Source organism: Mesocricetus auratus, unplaced genomic scaffold (assembly GCF_017639785.1).
Source record: "Mesocricetus auratus isolate SY011 unplaced genomic scaffold, BCM_Maur_2.0 Super-Scaffold_100027, whole genome shotgun sequence".
Taxonomy (NCBI): Eukaryota; Metazoa; Chordata; class Mammalia; order Rodentia; family Cricetidae; genus Mesocricetus; species Mesocricetus auratus.
The window spans coordinates 21,355,878-21,378,009 of record NW_024429208.1 but is presented as its reverse complement, the minus strand read 5'-3'; the positions used below and the strand labels follow the sequence as shown (position 1 = coordinate 21,378,009).

The following is a 22,132-nucleotide window of genomic DNA, read 5'->3' as shown; positions in this document are numbered from 1 at the left end:
CTTTTTAATTTTATGTATAGGGGTGTATTCTCTGCATATATGTCTCTGTACCATGTACATAGACATGCAAGCATGCCTGTTGCCCTCTGAAGACCAAGAGATAGCATTTAGATCTCCTGGAACTGGAGTTACAGATGATTGTTAGCCACCAAGTGAGAGAACCCAGGTCCTCTATAGGAGCACTGAGCCATCTCTGTCACCCCATGCATATATCACTCTTTAATGTTCTATATAACAGTACTATCATTATTTGTCTAAAGGAAATTATGGTCCTACCGTGTCCAGGCATATTTACATTGCCTCAGTTATAGCAGGATATTCTTTAAATCACTTCTTTAAAATACAGAGTCCAGTTAAATTGTGCTGTTTACATTTGTTTGTCAAGTCTTGCTGTTTTTCTTTGTAGTCTGTGGCCATAGTCTTTCTCTTGATTTATCTAGTTCTCTTTTTATTCTCGAATGTTTTATAGTTTTCATAGATTCTTGTACAGCTAGAGAGGTGGTTTAATGCTTAAAGCACTTGTTACTCTGGTTCAGTTCCCAGCACCAACATGGTGGCTCACAGTCATTTGTGACCCAACACCCTCTTCTAGATTTCCATGGGTACCAGGCATGTACATGGTCCAGACATACATGTAGGCAGAATACTCAGACTCAAAGAAATAAAATAAAAATTTGAAAATGTTCCTCAATTTTTCATATTTTTAGTGGTATATAGTTTAAATGCTCTATTTTCGAAACTTTCTTGGTAGAGAAATGGAGTTGAAAATTTTATGTATTGAACTTTTTATACCTGACTTTGGTAAATTATTGATTCTGATGACTCTTATAGGAGTCATTAGGAGTGTGTTTGTACATCTCTGTGGCTGACTTAGTTTAATTCTGTTCTGGAAAGAAAACCTATTGCTCTACCCTTTGGATTGCCATTTGCTGTTACGTCCTCCCCTAGTCTTCCCATCCATACACATGTTTGATTTTTACATTCCATTCATTTATTTGTGTGTCCATGTGTATGTGCTTCTGGGGAGCTGATGAGGTTTATAGGCTCATTAGCAAGGGCCTGTAGCTACTGAGCCGTCTTGATGGTCTGTGTATTCCTATTTTAAGGGGAGTCTTTGTGACTGAGGCTTTACCCATTGGTTTTCTTCCTCTGGTCATCCTGGTTAGGACTCTGTCTGCTGAGGCCGCCGCCTTCTTTTGAACTGTAGTTCTCCTCATGTCACTGTCACTGAGGAGAAACCTATTTTCTTTCTTTCTTTTTTATTAATATTGCATCCCTGCTCCTCCCCTCACACATACACCTTAATGAGCTATAGTGTTTGTTAAGTAGTTGTTTTATTATCTATAGTCAAGAATTTGTCATTGTTACTATCAGGAGGATGACTTGTTAAACATCTTTTATACCTACTTCTAGAACGTCTGGTCTCTTTAAAAAAGCAAACTTGTTTTTGTGGGAGGTGCCTCCACTATCATGGGATGCTCAGCAAACAGCTTGTAAGAATTGGTTCTCTGCTTCCACCACATGGGTTCCAGAAACCCAAACCAGGTTGTCTGGTGTAGCAGCAGACTCCTTTACCCTTCAAACCATCTTACAGGACCCAGTCCCTTCCCCGCCCCCTCTTTATTTTCTTTACTTTAGAATCTCTGCCTCCTTAATTTCTATTTACTTGTCCTTTTGAAGAACTTTAGTGACTGTTGTGAAAAGTTCCACAATGAGGATTTTTGTGATTGTGTCCTTACTATGGTGCTTATCTATCTTTTGTGTTTTCTGCAAGCCATAATTTAGATTCTAAGACTTGATTAGATTTAGGTTAGTTTGCTTGATTAAAATAGTGTCTACTCCTTGCATTCCATCAGCAGAATATATGTCACTGTCCCAGTATTGGTTTCGATGCTACCCTTTATTAGGGACTACCTTTTCTTATGTACTTGCTTATCTCTCCAGTGAACCTGCAGCCTAGTTTTTTTATTTTTATTTTTTCCATCCTATTCATATACCACCTTACATAATCAGGAACTGGGGAGATTGCTCAGTGCCTAAGAAGATTTACTGCTCTACTAAAGGACCTGAGTTCAGTTCCCAACACCTGTGTCAGGCTGCTCTCTATTACCTGTTACTCTAGCTCCAGGGGATCTGACCCCTTCTTCTAGCCTCCAAAGGTACCCCATACATGTGGTGTATAATCACATAAACAAAACTGAAAGTAAACAAATAATTAAAAGGCTTGATTAATTAGATATTAAATAACATAACATTTATTGGGCATTAGCTATTACTGTTGAGGCCCTGTTTGCCAACTTGAGGTCCATATAGTTTCTGATTTATGCATTTATATTCATGTTGTGGTTGTAAAGTTACTTATTTCTAGACTTAGAATACAGGTAGATATGGAATCCAATAAATATTTTGTGTCTCCCATAGCACTTGATAAGTATATTACATAGATAGAGGCACCCAGTAATTGTTTTTATCCATAGAATATTAGCTAAAGAACTCTCCAAATTCTTTTTTCTATTTAAGAGCTATTGACTCTCTGCTTTAAGTACTATCTGAAATTAATGTTAATTACACCTCTTCCTTTTTTTTTTCTCTTTTAGGTAAATGAGAAAACGGGACAGCTTATACAATATGACAAATTTTATATACATGAAGTACAAGAATTGATAGACATAAGGAATGACTATATCAACTGGGTCCAGCAACAAGCCTATGGAGTGGTATGTCTCTGCTCTTGGAGATTGAACTTACATCCCATCTGTTACAATATAAAAGAAACATATTTTGGAAGTAAATAAGTATATTTATGAGTTATATTCCAAATACATTATTTTAAAATAATATATTCCATACCTGCAGATATTTTCCCAACACCAAATCAACAGTACAGATTGTTGGGGTTTTTTTGTGTGTTTGTTTTAGAGAAGATGGAAGTATGGCTTGGACTTTGAATTCTTTATTTCCTATAAAGTTACTTCTTCTCTAATGTTCAGAATAATAGATTTGGATCTCTTAGGAATGCCATGTCTGCTTCAGAAGCTGGAGAAATCCCTGGGACCACTGAATCTGTATTTTAATTTTATTTCAGATTATTAATATATGTCCACATATGGATGAGCTTCTTTGCATGTAACTGAAGATCTTTAGTAACCAGACACTTACTGTCCCATGAGAACCAAACACGGTAGCATGCACATGTTGTCTCAGCACTCTATCCCTGGAGGAAGTGAGTTCTGAGCCAGTTTGATGGAAAAGTAAAACCATCTGTAGACAACCTGTGTTCCAACCAAGCTGGGATAAACGCTTTATCTCCATAGGATTTCTTTTTAGCTAGCGACTCTTCCTTTGTTTCAATATTTGCATGAAATTTGGTAGTCTTGTCATCCAAGCACATCTCCCAAAGCCATGATGATATCAAACTAAATCTCATTAAGGAGCTATTTTGCTGTTCACTGTTTTCTTATAAAAATGAGGTAATAGAGGACTGTAATTTTTTAGGGGTTTTCTGGTTTGTTTTGTTTTACTTCTCATTCTCTCTGATCTATAATACAGTTCCTGCCTCCCATTTATAAGTGAACGTGATATTGAGTAATATTATTGCAGGAAGCTAACTTCTATTCATTTTTGGGGGGTGGGTGGGGGGTGATATCGAGACAGGGTTTCTCTGTGCTATAGCTCTGGCTGTCTTGGAACTTGCTTTGTAGACCTTGAACTCACAGAGATCTGCCTGCTTCTGCTAGGATTAAAGGGCTGGAATTAAATGTGATCACCACCACCATATGACCCTTTTTTAGATAGCCCTGCTTGGACTATCTACTACCAGGGAGACCAGGCTACTTTGAACTCAGCAGAGATCACCTCCTTCTGTCTCCAGAGTTCTAGAATTAAAGGCTTATGTCACCACACACTTAGCACGCTCTCTCACTCTCTCTTTCTCTTTCTCTTCTCTCTCTCTCTCTCTCTCTCTCTCTCTCTCTCTCTCTCTCTCTCTCTCTCTCGCTCATCACACTTTTATATTTACACAGAACTTTTTTTTATTTTGGGATCCCATGGAAGTAGAGTTATAGACAATTGTGGCAAGCCATCATATGGGTGCTGGGAATTGAACCTGGGTCCTCTGGAAGAGTAGCCAAGTGTTCTTAACTGCTGATCCAGCCTGCATTTACATAGAACTTTAACAGACTTCTCTCTGAAGTTACAAAAAATAAGATCCACATTTCACTGCTAGTGTTAAAGGCTGAGTTGGGTGTCATCTTCACACAGTATTAGTAAAGTTTTAAAGACTGTCCTAAAGATATTCTTGCTATTTTGTGATAATGTGTGCATTTTGTGTAAGTACAATTATGTATGTATGTGTGTACATGTATTTATATACTCACAAACATATGAATGCCAGTTTGGTTTATGGGGTCGGGAGTGCTTTTCTGAAGATAAGTCCTTGCTATATCCAGGCTAGATTCAACCTTGGAAAACTTCTGCTTCAGCTTTCCAGTGCTGGGACAATAAGACCTGTGTCACCATTGCAGCTTGTGTAAATCAAGAGTTATGATGAGGGCATGGAGAGATGGCTTAACAGGTTAGAGCACAGGCTGCTCTTTCAGAGGACCTGGGTTCAATTCCCAGCACCCATATAATGACTCACAGCCATGTATAACTCCAGCTCCAGAGGATCCAGTGGCCTTTTCTGCATTCGTACACACAGCTTAAAAATAATAAAATGCAACTTTAAAATACTTCTATTATATGCATGGGTGTTTTGCCTATATGTATATCTAGGCTCCACTTAGGTACCTGCTGCTACTGAGGTCAGAAGATGGCATTGGATCCTCAGGGACTAGTTATAAGTGGTTGTGAGCCATCGTGTGGATGCTGGAAATTGAACCCAGGAGTCTGGAGGGACTCTTTTACCTGTTGAACCATCTCTTCCCCTTTTTCTTACCCCTCCTTCTCTCCCCCCTTCCTCCCTCCTCTTTCTTTCTTTCAAGTTATGATGTGTGCCACCAAGTTGGCCCAGCAGGTGGCTTGCCACCAAGCCTGATGACCTGATTTTGAATCCCTGGGACCCATGTGGTGGAAGAAACTGACTCCTACAAGTTGTCCTCTGATCGTCACACATGCTGTGGCATGCATGTATATATCTCCCCCACCCCCACCCCACCACATACACTAATGAATGCATTAGAAATAAAACTTAAAGTTATGACCTGGGTATGGTAGAACATAATACAAAATGATCTGAAGTTCACTCTGCTAATCTATTTCAAAAGAAATCTTAGAAAGATCCATGTTGGTGCCGGGTGTTGGTGGCGCACTTTAATCCCAGCACTGGGGAGGCAGAGGCAGGTGGATCTCTGTGAGTTCAAGGCCAACCTGGTCTACAGAGCGAGATCCAGGAAGGCCTTCAAAACAATACAGAGAAACCCTGTCTCAGAAAAAAAAAAAGACAAGAAAAGAAAGAAAGATCCATGCTGGATCTGTGGTGTTTGAATTACATTGAGATTTGAGTTAAGTGACTTTGGGTGGGTGAGGTTTATGGTTAGTTTTTTTGTTTATTTTTTGTTTGTTTGTTTTTCTTTTTTTTTAATTTTTTTAAATTTTATTAAGATTTATTTATTATGTATACAGTGTTCTGTCTGCATGTATCCCTGCAGGCCAGAAGAGGGCACCAGATCTCATTACAGATGGTTGTGAGCCACTGTATGGTTGCTGGGAATTGAACTCAGAACCTCTGGAAGAGCAGCAGCCAATGCTATTAACCTCTGAGCCATCTCTCCAGCCCTGTTTTGTTTTTTTAATGTTATATATTTCTAAGTCCTAAATGTCATTCATTTAGTATTGTGCTGTGTGCCTAAATTTGTCCTAAGGAATTAGATTAGATGGTGATTGAAATAGCAACCTGGCATGCTCGTTAGTATGATAGATGGGTCGGTGTAACATCAGAATAGATCAGCATTGGGAGGTAATACTGATATTTAACTTACCCAGGTAGGGAGTTTCTACTCAATTATCAAAGCATGTTAAAATTTAGCCACCTACAAAATTGGAGAAAAATTATGTGGAACTATCCTTATTTCTGATAACATTTGCCAAGTTGGGAGGGAATATGTCCTACTCTGTTCCCAGGTTCTATCATTTGTTGTAAGGTTTCACAGAACTCAAAGAACTACTTTACCTACCAAGTGCATTTTGTTACAGAATAAGAGAACAAGTTAAAATTGACCAAGTGAAGACATCATGAAGACTCTAGGAGAGGCATCATAAGTGGATATCTGGCATTGATAGTGCTCAGAGGGTTGCTAAGCACTGAAGCTGACTTGTGCCCAGTGTTTTTATCACTTCTCACTAACTTTGTACTTTTGTGTATGTGTGTTTTGCCTACATGTATGTATACACACTGTACACAAATGTGCACACGCATATACGCATGAATGTGGTCGCTGTAGAGGTCAGATTTCGCCTGCATGTATGTATGTGCACTGTGTTATGTTGAGGGGGCTTGCCTGTAGAGGTCAGATTAGGGGGGCATCATATCCCCAGGATCTAAGTTATAGACAGTTTTGAGGCTTCATGTGGGTGTTGGGAACTGAACCCCAGTCCTCTGTAAGAGTAGTAAGTGCCTTCTCTCTAGTTCCATATCTGAACCTCCTAAAGGCAGAGCTGATATCAAATGGCTGAAGTCTGCTTCATAAATATTATTTATATTGTCAGCAGCTAAAGATCCTTGTCATTCCAAAGACCCATAATAGCCTAAGACAAATGCTTTATGTTTGGATAAAGTTTATTCTTCACTATAGTAGTCACTAGCTACAAATTTAGGAGCATATTTTTGAAGACAGTAGTAAAGTCTAAACCTTGAGTATATGTGGTATGGGAACTTTCAGTAAGAAAGCATGTAATTCAGTTGGTAGACTGCTTGTCTAACGTGTTGGAAACCCTGGATTTGATACCCAACACCAAACAAAACTGGGCATGATGGCACATGTCTACAGTAGTAAGAGGTGGGAAGATTAGAGTTAAAGGTTATCCTAAATTGCATACTGAGATCAGGGCCAGCCTGAGATACAAGAGACCCTGCCTAAAAGTTTTAAATATGTGGGCTGGAATGTATGTAACCTTGGCTTAGTATATACAGGGCCCTGGATTTGATCCTTAGATTTGGAAGGAAAAAAGTATACATTTCTTTTCTAGCCTCTTAAGTAAGCTTTCATTATTTTTCCTTCATAAGTCTTCCTTTATATTCGGGGCAGTGGTGGCACACACCTTTAATCCCAGCACTTGGGAGGCAGAGGTAGTTCGAGGCCAGCCTAGTCTACAGATTGAGTTCCAGGAGAGGCTCCAAAGCTACACAAGAAACCCTGTGTCAAAAAAACCTTTAAAAAAACAAAACCTCCAAAGCCACAGAGACCCTGTCTTGAAAAACCAAAAAAAAGAATCTTGTGTTTTTACAACTCAATAATCAGTATGTCCTGTGTTATACTTTTTATTTTAAGTTAATGTTCTCAAAACCTAAGAACCCCCAGTGCAAGGAAGAAAGCCAACTTGTACAGACTGTTTCTTGACCCCCATAGGCACACCTGCATTCTCTCTCACAAAACAACAGTAAAAAATATAAGGACACACACTGAGTATGATGATAATTAACTTAAATACAGGAAATTGAGGCAGGCTGATCTCTGAGCTCTAGGCTTACATAGTAAGTTTCATTCCAGCCATAACCATACAGCGAACCCGTTTCAAAAATTTCAAAAAGAAATTTTAAGGGGAAAAACACAACCACTGTAAGATACCTTACATCTTTCTGGTTATCTGTCCCATAACAGTTTACATGGCAGCTTTCCTCTCCTTTTGCTTCCATGTAGCATTTTAATATACAAAGCATTTTTACTTCATTGAGATCAGTCAAGTCTGAGAATTCTTCCATTTTCCAGGTAAAGAAACAGCCATGAAGACATACCAGGCTAAGAATTAGTTTACTAGTCTATGTAAATTCTGCAAGTGGGGAAACTTAGTTGCTGAAACCAGATCTCATTATGTTCAAACCTATTAGTTTCATGATACACCCAAAAATCTTACATATATATAGACGTGGGTCGGTGAACTTTTTTGTTAATTTATTTTCTACTTCTTGAACTACTTCTTGAATAGAAATAGCACACTAACATTGCTCTTTCCTCATTGTGTTCTGCATTGCTGTCATAGGATGTCAGCCATGGATTAACTGAGGTAAGTTTGGTGTAATAAAGTCACATTTATGAAGTACTTTCTGTTTTTTCCCTCTGTGAAGAGTCAAATTTGTGTTGAGGGTGATTTTTGTATTTTAATGTTCATATAAAATTCTGGCCCTGGCGTGGTGGCGCACTTTATCTCCGAAGAGGCAGAAACAGCAGATCTCAGAATTTGAAGCCAACCTGGTCAAAAATCAAGTTCCAGGGCAGCTTGAAAAAGAAAAAAAAAGCTGTTGCTTGGCATGATGGCATGATTTTTTTTTTTTTTTTTTTTTTTTTTTTTTTTGGTTTTTTACAAGACAGGGTTTCTCTGTATTGTTTTGGAGGCTGTCGGTCCAGCCTGGCCTCAAACTCACAGAGATCCGCCTGCCTCTGCCTCCCAAGTGCTGGGATTAAAGGCGTGCACCACCACCGTCCGGTGGATGGCATGCTTTTTCAATCCCAGCACTTGAGATGAAGAGGCAGATAGATATCTGAGTTTGAGACCAACCTGGTCTACACAGTATGAGTTTTATCTTAAAATTTTATGAATGCTTACCTAATAGAGCAGAATATTAAAGAAGTAAATTATCTGGTTTTTTAAACTAATAATTGCTATCAAAAATTGTTCTTGTCTCATGTGTTACCTTGATATGTAGAGTTCCAGTACTTTGAGCTGAATAATGAGTGACCCTAAACTCTCTTTGCAGAACTGGGGATAATATATTACTTCTTTTATGTCAATGTTGTTAAGTTTTGTTTTGCTTTGCTTTAGGCTTTCCTTGGTGTGGTTTTCTGAACTAAGGAAGTGTTGGCTTAAATTATAAATGATTTTTTGCTTCCTTGGGCAAATATCACATAAAATTACGCAAAGACAGGACTGGTATCAGGTATGGCTCAGTGTTAGAATTGTTCCTGTCAATGCACCAGGCTCCATGCGAAGTCCCCAGCACCATAAGATTTTGTGTTGGGAGCAGGGAGATGAAAACACAGTTTTGAAAACATGATTAGGATTTGAAATATTGCAAGCACACAGACTGTAGGACCTAAACCCTATTCTCCTAAGACCTTCAGAAATATCAAGTATTTACATTACCATTCCTAAGCTTAGCAAAATTACATTTATGAAGTAGCAACAAAAATAATTTTATGGGTGGGAGTCACCACAACATGAGGAACTGTATTAAAGGTTGAGAACCACTGAGCTAAACAGAACCATAGTGATGTATGGAAATGGAAGACTCGGGAACATGAATGGGCCCACATGGTAGAAGGAGAGAACTAAGTATTGCAGGTAGTCCTCTGACCTCCATATGCACATTATGGCATGCACACATAGACAAGCACAAAATACAACTTTAAAAATGTGATATTTGTAAAAGTTTCATCAGTATGGCTCAGCAGGTAAAGGCACCTGTTGTCAAGCCTGACAGCCTGGCATCAGTCCATGGAACCAACCTAATGGAAAGAATTCACCTCTAACCTTCATGTGCATGCCATGTATGACATCAGCATGCCCGAATACATATTCGTATAAGAATTTTTAGGCAAGTGTGGTACGCACACCTTTAACCCAGCACTTGGAAGGCATAAGCAGGTTAATTTCTGAATTCCGGGCCAGCCTGGTCTACATAGTGAGTTCCAGGGAGAGACCCTGTCTCAAAGAGCCCAAAACAAAAATCCCTGGGGGTTACTGTTTTGGTACCTTGTTTACATTAAGTTCACTTGTGGCACACAACATCATCCCAGCACCTTGGAGGTGAAGTTGGGTAGTTCAAGAGTTTGAGGCCACCTGGGCTTAAACAAAGAGCCAAGGATGTAGTTCAGTGGTTGTGCACTTACGAACACTCACAACACCTTGAGTTATTAACCACCTGTTATTTGCAGTCTCATGGATTCTAAAGTATGCAATTTTCTCTTGGTTTATTCTAATACTGTATGTAATTCTTTCTTGGTCTATTCTAATGCTATATAAAGAAATTTTTTTTAATTCCTATAGTAAAAAGTGAGTGACATTGGGTGGTGGCGGTGCACACCTTTAAACCCAGCACTTGGGAGGCAGAGGCAGGTTGACCTCTATTTGAGGGAGCCTAGTCTACAGAGTGAATTCCAGGATAACCAGGGCCACACAGAGAAACCCTAAACATTTTTGTTCATTTCTAACCATGCCAGTGAGGGAACAAAGAGTATGATTGATGACCATCTTTACCAAAATTGACAGCACCCACACACCACAACCAGCTTGAAGTAATGAGTTAATTTTTTTCTTTTCAGTTGGCAGATATCCCTGTGACAATTTGTACATATCCATTTGTATTTGATGCCCAGGCAAAAACTACTCTATTACAAACAGATGCAGTCTTACAGATGCAGGTAAATACTGTACAATGCTAATTTGATTTGTGAATGCTTTTAAAAATTGTGATTTTTTTTGAATATTTGAAACACACATAACCAGTAATGTATGGGAAAAGTATTGTAGACTATCCTTTGCATTGTACTCTAAAACTCACAGATGTGAAAGTTGCTTATTCTCAAAACGGAGCTGTGTTCAGTTTCTGCCTTCAGGTCCCTGCCTGGAGCTCCTGTCCTGGCTTCCCTTCATGTAGGACTATAAGCTGTAGAATAAAATAAAACTTCCCACACCCCCAAGAAGGAACTACAATAAAATTAGAGCAATGTAGCCTTTACTCATGTTTCTTGAGAAAAGATGCAAGGAACGAAATGTGAGATAAAATCAAACTTGGAAGCACTTCATCACTTAAATGGGAAGGGGGGTTGACATTTCCTGGAGCCTGGCATGGTGACATACCTTTAACCCACTTCTGAATTCAGAGGCCAACCTGGTCTATATAGCCAGGTCCAGAACAGCCAGGACTACATAGAAAGGAAGAAAGAAAAAAATTCCCTTGAGTTTCAGCATAGATATTTTTTTTTGTTAGTGTTTTTCTTTTCTTTTTTATTGGTGTTGGTGGGGTGACTCTTTTTGGGGGAGGGTGGAGGACAGGTTCTCACTGATTGGCTAGCCCAGGGTACCCTCAGTCTCTGAGATCTGCCACCAGAATGCCTCTTTTCCTTCCTCTTTCCTTTTTACAATGAGTTTCATTCATGATGAAGATTTTAAAATCCAGTTAATGGAAGAGTCTAGGCAAGGTGGCACATGTCTTTAATCTAGCATTTAGGAGGCAGAAGCAGGTCAGTGTCTAAGTTCTAGGCCACACAGTAAGACCCTGCCTCAAAAAACTGTGTGTGTGTGTGTGTGTGTGTGTGTGTGTGTGTGTGTGTGTGTGTGTGTGTGTGTAGGATATCACAGTGAAACATTGCTTTTTGCTAACTAAAATAGTTGGCATGGTGCGGTTACCCTAGTGTTCTTTGTTAATACACCATGACCAAGGAATCCAAAGAAAGCTTTTAATTAGGGGCTTGCTTACAGTTTTAGAGAGTTATTCGTTATGGCCAGAGACAAGCATGACACTGAAGCAATAGCTGAGTTTTATATTTTTAATCTGCGGGCAGGAAGTCGACCCCTAGTGACACATATTCTCCAACAAGGCGAGACTTCCTAATCCTTCTTAATAGTCCACCGCTGGGAACTAAATATTCATATATGTGAACCTGTGGGGCCAAACACATTCAAGCCTCCACATCAATTACGTAGCAAATTCAAGGCCAGGTAGGTTAAATGAGACTGTCTGAAAGTAAAATCGTGATTTTGTTTTCTAGATGGCTATTGACCAGGCCCACAGGCAGAATGTCTCCTCTCTTTTTCTCCCGGTGATTGAGTCTGTGAATCCCTGCTTAATTCTTGTGGTTCGCAGAGAGAATATTGTAGGAGATGCAATGGAGGTCCTCAGGAAAACCAAGAACATAGACTACAAAAAGCCACTCAAAGTAAGTAAGCGCCTTTTTACGTAAATTGGGACTTCTATTTAAAAGCTGCTTCGGGTCTTTTTCTTTCTTTCTTTCTTTCTTTCTTTCTTTCTTTCTTTCTCTCTCTCTCTCCTCTCTCTCTCTCTCTCTCTCCCTCCCTCCCCCCCTCTCTCTCTCTCCTCTCCTCTCCTCTCTCTCTCTCTCTCTCTCTCTCTCTCTCTCTCTCTCTCTCTCTCTCTCTCTCTCTCTCTCTCTCTCTCTCTCTCCTCTCTCTCTCTCTCGACAGTGTTTCTCTGTGTAGCTTTGGAGCTTGTCCTGGAACTTCTCTGTACTAGTCTTTAAATCACAGAGATTTGCCTGCCTCTGCCTCTCAAGTGCTGGAATTAAAGGTGTTCGACACCACCATCTGGCCTGTTTCAGGTCTTTTTAGGCTTTTTCAAAGTGTGTTTTTTAATGTTTTTGTGGCTATTGTTTTTTATTATTATAGATTTATTTCATTTTATTTGTATGTTCTGCCTCCTTGTATGTGCACTGTGTGTGGCCTGACGCCTGCAGCGGTCAGAAGAGAGGGTTAGATCCTGTGGAACTGGTTGTGAACCACCAAGTGGATGCTGGGAAGCGAAACTGGGTCTTCTGCAAGAGCAACAAATGCTCTTAACCACTGAGCCAGCTCTCTAGCCTCAGGGAAGTTAAAAATTAAAACTTTTGAAACTATAAATTGCTAAGATTTTTAATTTTTTGTTTTTGTTTGGACAGGGTTTCTCAGTGTAGCTTTGGAATCTGTCCTGGAACTCGCTCTGTAGACCAAGCTGGCCTCAAACTCACAGACATCTGCCTGTCTTTGCCTCCCCCATGCTGGGATGAAAGGCGTGCACCACCACCTCCCAGCAAAATTGCTAAGATTTATTAGCAGTGAACAGCATGTAACAGGGTCTCTGAAATGCACTTCCATTTCTTTATAGTCTTTTTAACGTTCATATTACTCTGTTTTAGGTTATATTTGTTGGAGAAGATGCTGTTGATGCAGGAGGTGTACGAAAAGAATTTTTCTTGCTCATCATGAGGGAGTTATTGGATCCTAAATATGGCATGTTTCAATATTACGAAGATTCCAGGCTTATTTGGTTTTCAGATAAGGTAAAATGCCCATTTACCACAGTTAAATGTTTGTTTGTACCATAGTTACTTGTTTTTGTTTGTTTTGGTTTTTCAAGGCAGGTTTTCTCTGTAGTTTTGGAGCCTGTCCTAGAGCTCACTTTATAAACCAGGCTGGCCTTGAACTCAGAGATCCACCTGCCTCTGCCTCCCAAGTGCTGGAATTAAAGGTGTGCACCACCAATGTCCACTACACAACCCTGATTTTTATACATTTAAAATTAAGAAACTAAGTTGAAGAACAATGAACTTAAAAACAATCTTGATGGATGGTAGTGCCTGACGCCTTTAATCACAGCACTTGGGAGATAAAGGTAGGTGGATCTTTCTGAGTTTCAGGATAGCCAGGGATTCACAGAGAAACCCAATCTCTGGGAAAAAGAAACAAACTGACTTTTCCCTCTGTGTATTTCAGTTTATAAAATTGATAGTAATGATGAATTCATTTAGCATTAGAGATTATTGATTTCTCTTACAATTGAAATTAAGGGCCAGTACATCATACTACATTTTCATATAGGAAGCAGCTTGGCTCTTAACTGCTTTTGATGTGTATTCATTAGAGGCAGAGTCCATTAGTTACAAGGACCATATGTGCAACAAAGATTAAGATATTTACCAGCTGGTCATAGTATGTCTTTATTTGTTGCAGGAGGCTGGCTGTCTTGTGTGAAGGTAGCAGTTACTGATATTCAATGCCTAGGATAATTCTTGGGGTAACAAAATAATGCTGCTATAATTATTAAACTATCTTGGATGATTTTTTTTTTTTTTTTTTTTTTTTTTGGTTTTTCGAGACAGGGTTTCTCTGTATTGTTTTGGAGACTGTCCTGGAACTCACAGAGATCCGCCTGCCTCTGCCTCCCAAGTGCTGGGATTAAAGGCGTGGGGCACTACCACTGAGCTCAGTTACTAGAGTCCAGCAGTAGTTACAGTGTAGTATTTGATACTGTGTTTATAAGTTTGTTGCCATTGTTTTCTTCACTGATACTCACCCATATTGTCTTGTCTATTGAGGGCTTGGCACCTTGTCACACACCCTTAGGTCTCTAGTAGTTCGGCTAAATGTCCTATACTTTAAAAAAGTCAAACAATAGCACCAATATGCAAATGAAAATACATTAAGTTATTGTATGATTTATTTCATCTTGAGGGTTTATAAGTCTATGTTTGTATCATTATATAATCAAATTAAACAGTAACATATATTGGAAGAAGCCAAGCTTTATGTCATTTTCTCTCTCCTCTTGTAAATAACTCGTTTGGGTTCTTTCCTATCTATTCTTTGTAATGCATTCTCCCTTCCCTGATAATTCTTGCTATATATTTAATGGGGTCTCTGTGTAGTCCTGGCTGTCCTGGGAACTCAGTATGTAGACCAGACTGGCCTTGAACTAGATCTGCTTGCCTATGCCAGTGTGTGCCAACACCCAAGCTGAGTTCCTGACATTTAGTTTAGCCTCCCAAGTTGCCAGGATCACAGGGGTGCACCACAATAACTATAAATGCATGTTGTTATTTGTTTTATTTTTGTCTCACTATGTATCTCTGACTAGCCTGAAGCTTCCTTGTAGACCAAACTGGACTCCAACGGGAAGTAATGGCATGCTCCACCACTACCAGCCTTGAATTTAAGGAGAAAAAGTTACTGTTTTAGGGGCTGTGGTTATGGCTCAGTTGGTAAAGCACATGCCTTGAAAGCATAAAGACTTGAGTTTGATCACTAACACCCACCCATTTAAAAAGCTTGGCATAAGGGCCAGGGAGTGAATGGCTCAGTGGGAAAGTAGCAGTGAGTGCTCTTCCAGAGGTCCCAAGATCAGTTCCCACATGGCAACTCACAACCATCTAACTATAACCCTCTTCTGATGTACAGGTGTACATGCAGACAAAACACCCATATACATAAAGCAAATCTTTAAAAAAAAAATCAATAAGCTTGGAGGAAACAGGGTCTGTCTGTAATCCAGTGCTTGAGATGTGAATCTTAGGACAGCTTAGACTCTGTGTAGACTTCCAGTTCTAAGCCAAACCGTCTCAAAAGCATGTTTCAAACTAAAAAAAAAATCCTAGGCATGGTCTGTGACCCCAGTGCTAGGAAGGCAGGAGAGTCTGGGGACTCAATGGGCAAGCAGGCTAGACTAGCCATTAAGCTGTACCCAGTGAAAGACCTTAACCTCAGAGGAGGTGGCTTGTGGCTTTCTTGCGGGTGACACATTGGGTTGTCATCTAGCCACCACACATGTGCATCCACAGACACCTTTATTATCTGCCAAGCATCCTCTTGTTCCTTCCAATCCGTCTATCAGGACTCAGGGCCATGCTCGGGGTGGGCAAGCCTAACTACCCATGCTTTATGTTTAATGATGTGGAGATGCTTATGTTTCTGGGAGGAAACATCAATTGTGGAGCCATGTATCTGTCTGTAGTCCTGACTGTTGTGGGTCTGTGGGTCTGCCTATGGAGACCAGGATGCCCTTGAACTTAGAAATTTACCTGCCTCTGCCTTCCAAATGCTAGAATTAAAGATGTGCATCACCATTCATACTCATGGCTAATAAGCAAGTTTTTAAAAAAAAATGTATTGAATGGAAATGTGCCCAGTTACTGTTGTGACTTCACAATTTTTCTACTAAAAATCAGGGTTTTTAACTTGGAATAGACATCTTTTTTTCCTTTGTGTTTTTAGACATTTGAAGACAGTGATTTGTTCCACTTAATTGGAGTTATCTGCGGATTAGCAATTTATAACTTTACTATTGTGGACCTACATTTTCCTTTGGCTTTATATAAGAAACTACTGAAACGGAAGCCCTCCCTGGATGATCTCAAAGAGCTGATGCCAGAAGTTGGGAGGTTAGTGTTAGAAATACTAGGGCGGGTTTGGGGCTAAGAGAACAGAGATATACAGACAACCTTCCTTCTAAGAATAATTGTGTTTTGTTGATCTGCTAACATTTGTTTAAGTAAAAAAAAAAAACAGTTTCAATAAAGGGAATCTAACATATACGGAATTGTCAAAATAACCTGTTTTACTTTAACAAACTTTTCCTCTGCAGAAGCATGCAGCAGTTGCTAGACTATCCAGAAGATGACATAGAGGAAACGTTTTGTCTGAATTTCACGGTAAGATGAACAGAAGTCAGGTGACCTTATTTAACAGCCACACTTTAGGATCTCTCTTTTCCAGTGTGTGTATATGGATGTTAGATCTGCTTGTATGTCTGTGCACAGCATCAATGCCTACTGACCATGGAGGTCCCCTGGGACTGAGTTACAGATGGTTATGAGCTGCCATGGAGATGCTGGGAATTGAACCCAGCTCCTATGGAAGATCAGCCAGTGCTTTTAACCACTGAGCCATCTCTCCGGGCCTATGAGTGGAATTCTTAACTCTGCACCTAACATTCACTGAGCCACAATACATGGATTATTACATTTTATTCTCAACAGTCCTGTGTGATTGTTTTTATCCGTAATATACAGATAAAACTGAAATAATTGCATGTCAGTCATTATTCACCAGCTCTGTGATTCAGTAATTACATACTTTGCTAATCATAATTTTTAGGGAAGTTAAATTCAGGAGACTTGCTCATTTCTGAACTTGTTGCTAAAGAGTTACTAATGAACTGAAACTACTTTGAATTCCTCCAGTATGTCTGTTTCCCATTGAAGTCCATCCTTGACTCTCTTGTCAGTTCTGTGCTTTCACTATGGATCCAGGAATTGAACTCATGCTGTCAGGCTTGCAGAGCAAGCTCCTTTACCCACTGAGCCATCTTGCCAGACATCTTAGATTGTTATAAGATCGGAATATGAATAGTATTTGTAAGGAAATCTGATGCATGTTTAAGCTGAAGTAAAAATCACATATTTTTTTATTCACAAGAAAAATGTTCCTGCAGGTACTTAACAGTATATATATTCCTATATATGTAGGGAAATTGATAAATCAAACATTTCTTCCAACTGCCCTGTCATAGAGATTCTTGTATTGCTTGGACAATAAAAGACATTCCTTTTTAAAAATTATTACATTCTTTGTGTGCATGCACAGTCATACACATTGACATTGACCAACTTAGGGGAGTAAGTTCTCTGCAGGTTGTACTTGTTTCAGGTTTGACAGTAGGGACTGAGCCACCTCCTGAATTTTTAAAATGGGGGGGGGGATGTGTGTACGCTGACTTGCTTTTCCATGTAGTGCATGTGAAGGCTGGAGAGTGACATTTGCTGTTTGCTTTTTGAGATGGGGTCCTTAGCTCACTGCATTTGCTGGACTGGCTGGCTTCATCTCCCCATGTCTCCTCCACATCTCCTACCTTGGTGTTGAGGGTCCAACTCTAGTTCCCCATTCTTGCAAAGCAGGCACTTTATCCACTGGAGTCATTTCTTTTATTTAGCTGCTAATTTGCCTTCCTTTCCAGCTTATTCCTCTATTCATGTAGTTCTCTGCCTTTTTTAGAGCATCTGCCATGCACTTTCATAACTTGCCCCCACAGGGTTTTTTTATGTATCCCTTGTTGAGTTGATGTATGTGGTAGTGTAGTTTTGTTGAGATGATTACATGTAAAAAGTGTGTTGATTTCTCCCTTACAAGATAGTGAACTGAAAGCAAGAATGTATTCCCATAATGCTTTGTGGATACAAAAAATAGACCATTAGGAGAAATTAAAGGTTTTAAAATAATTTACCACCTTCTAAACCAAATTAATGTGTAACTAAAACCTGTCAAGTGAACATGACAGAATATGGGAAAGTTGTTGTCATATGGAAGCGTGCACTGTGCTGGTGTTAGCAGAGATCTGTCAGGTTTACTTAGTCACCTGAGGAAGATGCCTTCCTGTGATTGTTACATTCTAAAGAGGTTTGTTTATGAGAAATACTCAAGTTGCCTGTTTTTAGCTAACCAAGTACTGTGGCTCTAAAGTATTTGTTAGTAGGCTCTATTTAGCATAAATTTGTATTTCTTAAAGATTTATTTATTATGAATGAAACATCTTGCCTCCATGTGTGTCTGCAGAAGAGGACACCAGATCTCATTATAGATGGTTGTGAGCCACCATGTGGTTGCTGGGAATTGAACTCAGGACCTCTGGAAGAACAGTTAGTGCTCTTAACCTCTGAGCCATCTCTCCAGCCCATGTTTGTATATTTCATGAGAAACAAGTATGTTCTGAGCTTAACACTGACTTTTTTTTTTTAATAGATCACAGTTGAAAACTTTGGTGCAACAGAAGTGAAAGAGCTGATTGTGAATGGTGCAGACACAGCTGTTAACAAGCAAAATCGGTGAGTGGATTACAGTGACCCCAGTTACGTGTAAGGGTTAAATAGGCATTTTCTAAACACGTCACAACTTAAAACAGTATTGTAGGTTGTGTATATGTGGTGAACACCTTTATTCCCAGCACGTTAGAAGGCAAAAGACAGGTGGATCTCTGATTTTTAAGCTACAAGTAAAGGAATGAAAAGATCATGAATAAAGGAATATAAGAGAAATTTTGAAAGTGGTGGCAGCTAAGTAGCAAATCCGAGAAACCACCAGTTCAGTTTGTAGAACAGCAGCTCAGACACTGAGTCAGACTCACTCTTCAAAGGTGCTAAAGAATTGAGTTGCTGGAATCAAACAAAAACTTTTCCTTGGGCTGAATGGCTCAGAGTTAAGAGCACTGGCTCCTGAGTTCAATTCCCAGCACCTACATGGTGGCTGACAGCCCATCTGTAATGAAATCTGGTGCCCTCTTCTGGTGTCCAAGCACATATGCAGGCAGAACACTACAATAATTGCGTGTGCTATAATTTTAAAAAAAGAAACCTTTCCTTACCATGTCTAGTAACCCAGCATGGGGGGGGGGGTAAGGCTGCCTGTAACTCCAAAACTAATATATGTACAATAGTGCCTGTATGGTAGTCAGAAGACAACCCAAGAGAATTCTCTCCTTCATGCAGCTAGGCAGCAAGTGCATTTAGCCTGTAAGCATCTGACCATCTCTGCTCAGTTTCCATTGTATCATGAGAGGCAGGAGAGAACACACAACATTTGAAAAGAAACTGTACTAGCCTGGCAGTGGTAGCACAACGCCTTAAATCCCACTCTGGAGGTAGAGGCAGCTGGATTAAGGCCAGCCTGGTTTACAGACAGTTCTAGGACAGCCAGAGCTATGCAGAGAAATGCTGTCTTGAAAATCCAAAAAAGAGACTGTATTTGTAATTTGAATGAATACATGTAGATTCCTTGAAACCAAAGGAATGGAAATCTGTTGTTAGCATAGAGCTGCTGCTCCCAGGGTGTTTTCCCTTATCACCCAGAATTGTAGCAAGTCACCTTATAAATCAATGATTTGGGTGTATTTTGAAATTATTTGATAGCCAGTTGCCTGCCACTGAATAGAAAAGTACTTTTTTCATCAGAAATAGCTTTATAGACAGGGTTTCTACATATCCCTGGCTGTCCTGGGTTTGGTGTGATTTTGGTTTGGTTTTGTTTCCCTTTGAACTCTGCTAGGAAGAAGTGAAGGGGCAAAAATTGGGTGGTGCGTGTGACCTGTGTATCTATGTCTTGCTTTCATTTCTAGGCAAGAGTTCGTTGATGCCTATGTGGATTACATATTCAATAAATCGGTGGCATCTTTATTTGATGCTTTCCATGCAGGCTTTCATAAAGTCTGTGGAGGAAAAGTCCTTCTGCTCTTCCAGCCAAATGAATTACAAGCTATGGTTATTGGGAATACAAATTATGACTGGAAAGAACTGGAGAAGGTAGGAAAAACCAGCCTTTACTTGTCAGCAGAAATCTAGCCTGTCTGTATGCTGTCGCCCTTCATACCACTTCATTGTCATGGCTATGGATAGGTACCAGTGCCCCTCCCACTCAACACTGCACTGAGTGTTTTGTTTGATAGTACTGGTGAGGTGCTCTGCAAAGTGCAAACGAATGGCTCTTCAACAGCTGTTTCCCTGTTTTTCTAGCATATCCTAATGTTAAATTGGTGCCCTAATGTCAAGCCCATCCCTTTACGGAGGGGATTACAAAGGAAAGACTTCTAGGAGGCTGTTGAGGGTCATCTTAGAGACTGACTACCAGAGAACATTGCTCTTTGTTTAAAAAAGAAAAAAAGTAGTGATTTGGTTTCTCTTCCTGAAAATAGTAAAAGAAACTTAACTCCAATTATTTTAATAACGCTTTTACACAATTTTAATAAATCCTTATTGATAGTGTTGCTCAGGCATTTCTGTTGATTTTAGATCTGTTCTTCCCTTTTCCTGGGAACTACTGCAGTAGCTTCAAATTGTAAAATGCAGGATTGCAGTAGTTCTTACTCGTCGACCACAATTATGGAAGCCAATTTACTATGTCAGTATTCCTTATTGCTAAAAAAAGGTTGTATTCTTTTTAGAATACAGAATACAAAGGGGAGTATTGGGCAGAACATCCCACGATAAAAATTTTCTGGGAAGTATTTCATGAATTACCACTAGAAAAGAAGAAACAATTTCTATGTAAGTATTTCTGACCAGCTGCATAATCTAGACAAGAATCTAACCATTAAAATTGTAAACTATTAGCTCAATTCTTAAAATTAGTTTTTGATGTTAAAGACTTTTACTTACATGCACGCAAGTGTCCTCAGAGGCCAGAAAGAGGGTGTCAGATCACCTGTCAGATCTACCTAACTTGGATCCTATGCTACAGGGCATGGCTTGATTTCCTTTCCTATTTGTTACCTTTTATAAAAGTGCTGTAGTGTATTCCTCTCTGAAGCTCTCCCTGCTCTCAGGACTGTTCACTTATCCAGTTAAGAGTGTACACTGCTTTTACAAAGGCCCCTGGCTACTCAGAATACTGAGGTAGGATCTTAAGTTCAAGGTCTGTTGGAATAGGTCTGGACAGGTATCAAGATCCTGTTTCAAAGTAAAAAGAAGCAGTAGACACAGCTTAGCATTAACACTTGACTCTCTGAATTCAGAACCTGGTCCCACATGACAGGAGATAATGTCTAAAAGTTACTTTGACCAAAAAAAAAATTTAAGTTCCCTAAATGGCTCTTCTAAAAAGGACTTCTAAATGCGTGTCAATACCAACTGTTCACCCAGTATTTAGTGAGTACTTCCTGTAAAAATAATTAAGATCATACAATGGGTGGGTGGATGTTCATGCAAAGCCTAGACTATTTGTCTAAATCATTTTCTTTTTGGCAGTATTTTTGACAGGTAGTGACCGAATTCCCATTCTTGGTATGAAGAGTCTGAAACTAGTCATCCAGTCAACAGGAGGTGGTGAGAGCTATCTCCCGGTCTCCCATACCTGTTTTAATCTTTTAGATCTCCCAAAATATACAGAAAAAGAAACTCTACGATGTAAACTGATCCAAGCTATAGATCACAATGAAGGATTCAGTTTAATATAGCCTTGGAGTTCTGACTGTTCTGTGCAAAGGCATCAAACCACTTGTTTTTCTTGTGAATGCAGCAAAGTAAGAAACACTTGTAATTCTTCCTTGCAAACTGTTCACTGCTGTAATGATGAAAGCCAAATATTAAAAAATTGAGCAACTGTTAATACTAAACTTACTGTACATAACTATTAATTGTCCCCACCCTCATAAACATACAAGTATTGTGAATACATTAAAGTTTTACTAACAGGAATTTTAACAGTTTGCATATTTCAAAAATGACCTGATGTGTGAATGCATGGAAATCTTGCTTAATGTTTCTTCAATCACTGGGTAAAAACCTTTAACTATGGCCTGCCTTTAGTCATTTATTTTTCCATTTTGTAAATAAAGTTTTGTAATAAAATAGTGACATTCAGATACCAGTAGTTTCGATGGTTGTGATAATTGAAACGAACTGAATTTTAAGGGTTAAAAAATTATGATTCGGTCTGACTATAAAAG

General features: G+C 39.4%; 1 protein-coding gene across 8 annotated transcripts in view; it reads left to right on the top strand.

Annotated features, from left to right (window-relative positions):
- The window catches only part of Herc4 (HECT and RLD domain containing E3 ubiquitin protein ligase 4), a 69,849-nt gene extending 47,801 nt beyond the window's left edge, over window positions 1-22,048 (top strand). For 3 of the 8 annotated variants that reach the window (XM_040732487.1, XM_040732490.1, XM_040732491.1), the window contains 11 exons: window positions 2,598-2,717; window positions 8,197-8,220; window positions 10,476-10,574; window positions 11,925-12,092; window positions 13,065-13,208; window positions 15,916-16,082; window positions 16,286-16,352; window positions 18,439-18,521; window positions 19,808-19,991; window positions 20,630-20,732; window positions 21,432-22,048. In XM_040732487.1, the coding sequence (XP_040588421.1) occupies window positions 2,598-2,717; window positions 8,197-8,220; window positions 10,476-10,574; window positions 11,925-12,092; window positions 13,065-13,208; window positions 15,916-16,082; window positions 16,286-16,352; window positions 18,439-18,521; window positions 19,808-19,991; window positions 20,630-20,732; window positions 21,432-21,640 (1,368 nt within the window). In that variant the 3' untranslated portion in view covers window positions 21,641-22,048. Of the gene's footprint in view, window positions 1-2,597; window positions 2,719-8,196; window positions 8,221-10,475; window positions 10,575-11,924; window positions 12,093-12,626; window positions 12,761-13,064; window positions 13,209-15,915; window positions 16,083-16,285; window positions 16,353-18,438; window positions 18,522-19,807; window positions 19,992-20,629; window positions 20,733-21,431 lie in introns of those variants that run through there. The other 5 variants (XM_040732488.1, XM_040732492.1, XM_040732493.1 and 2 more) reach the window with 4 other exon arrangements.
- Window positions 22,049-22,132: the final 84 nt, after the last annotated feature.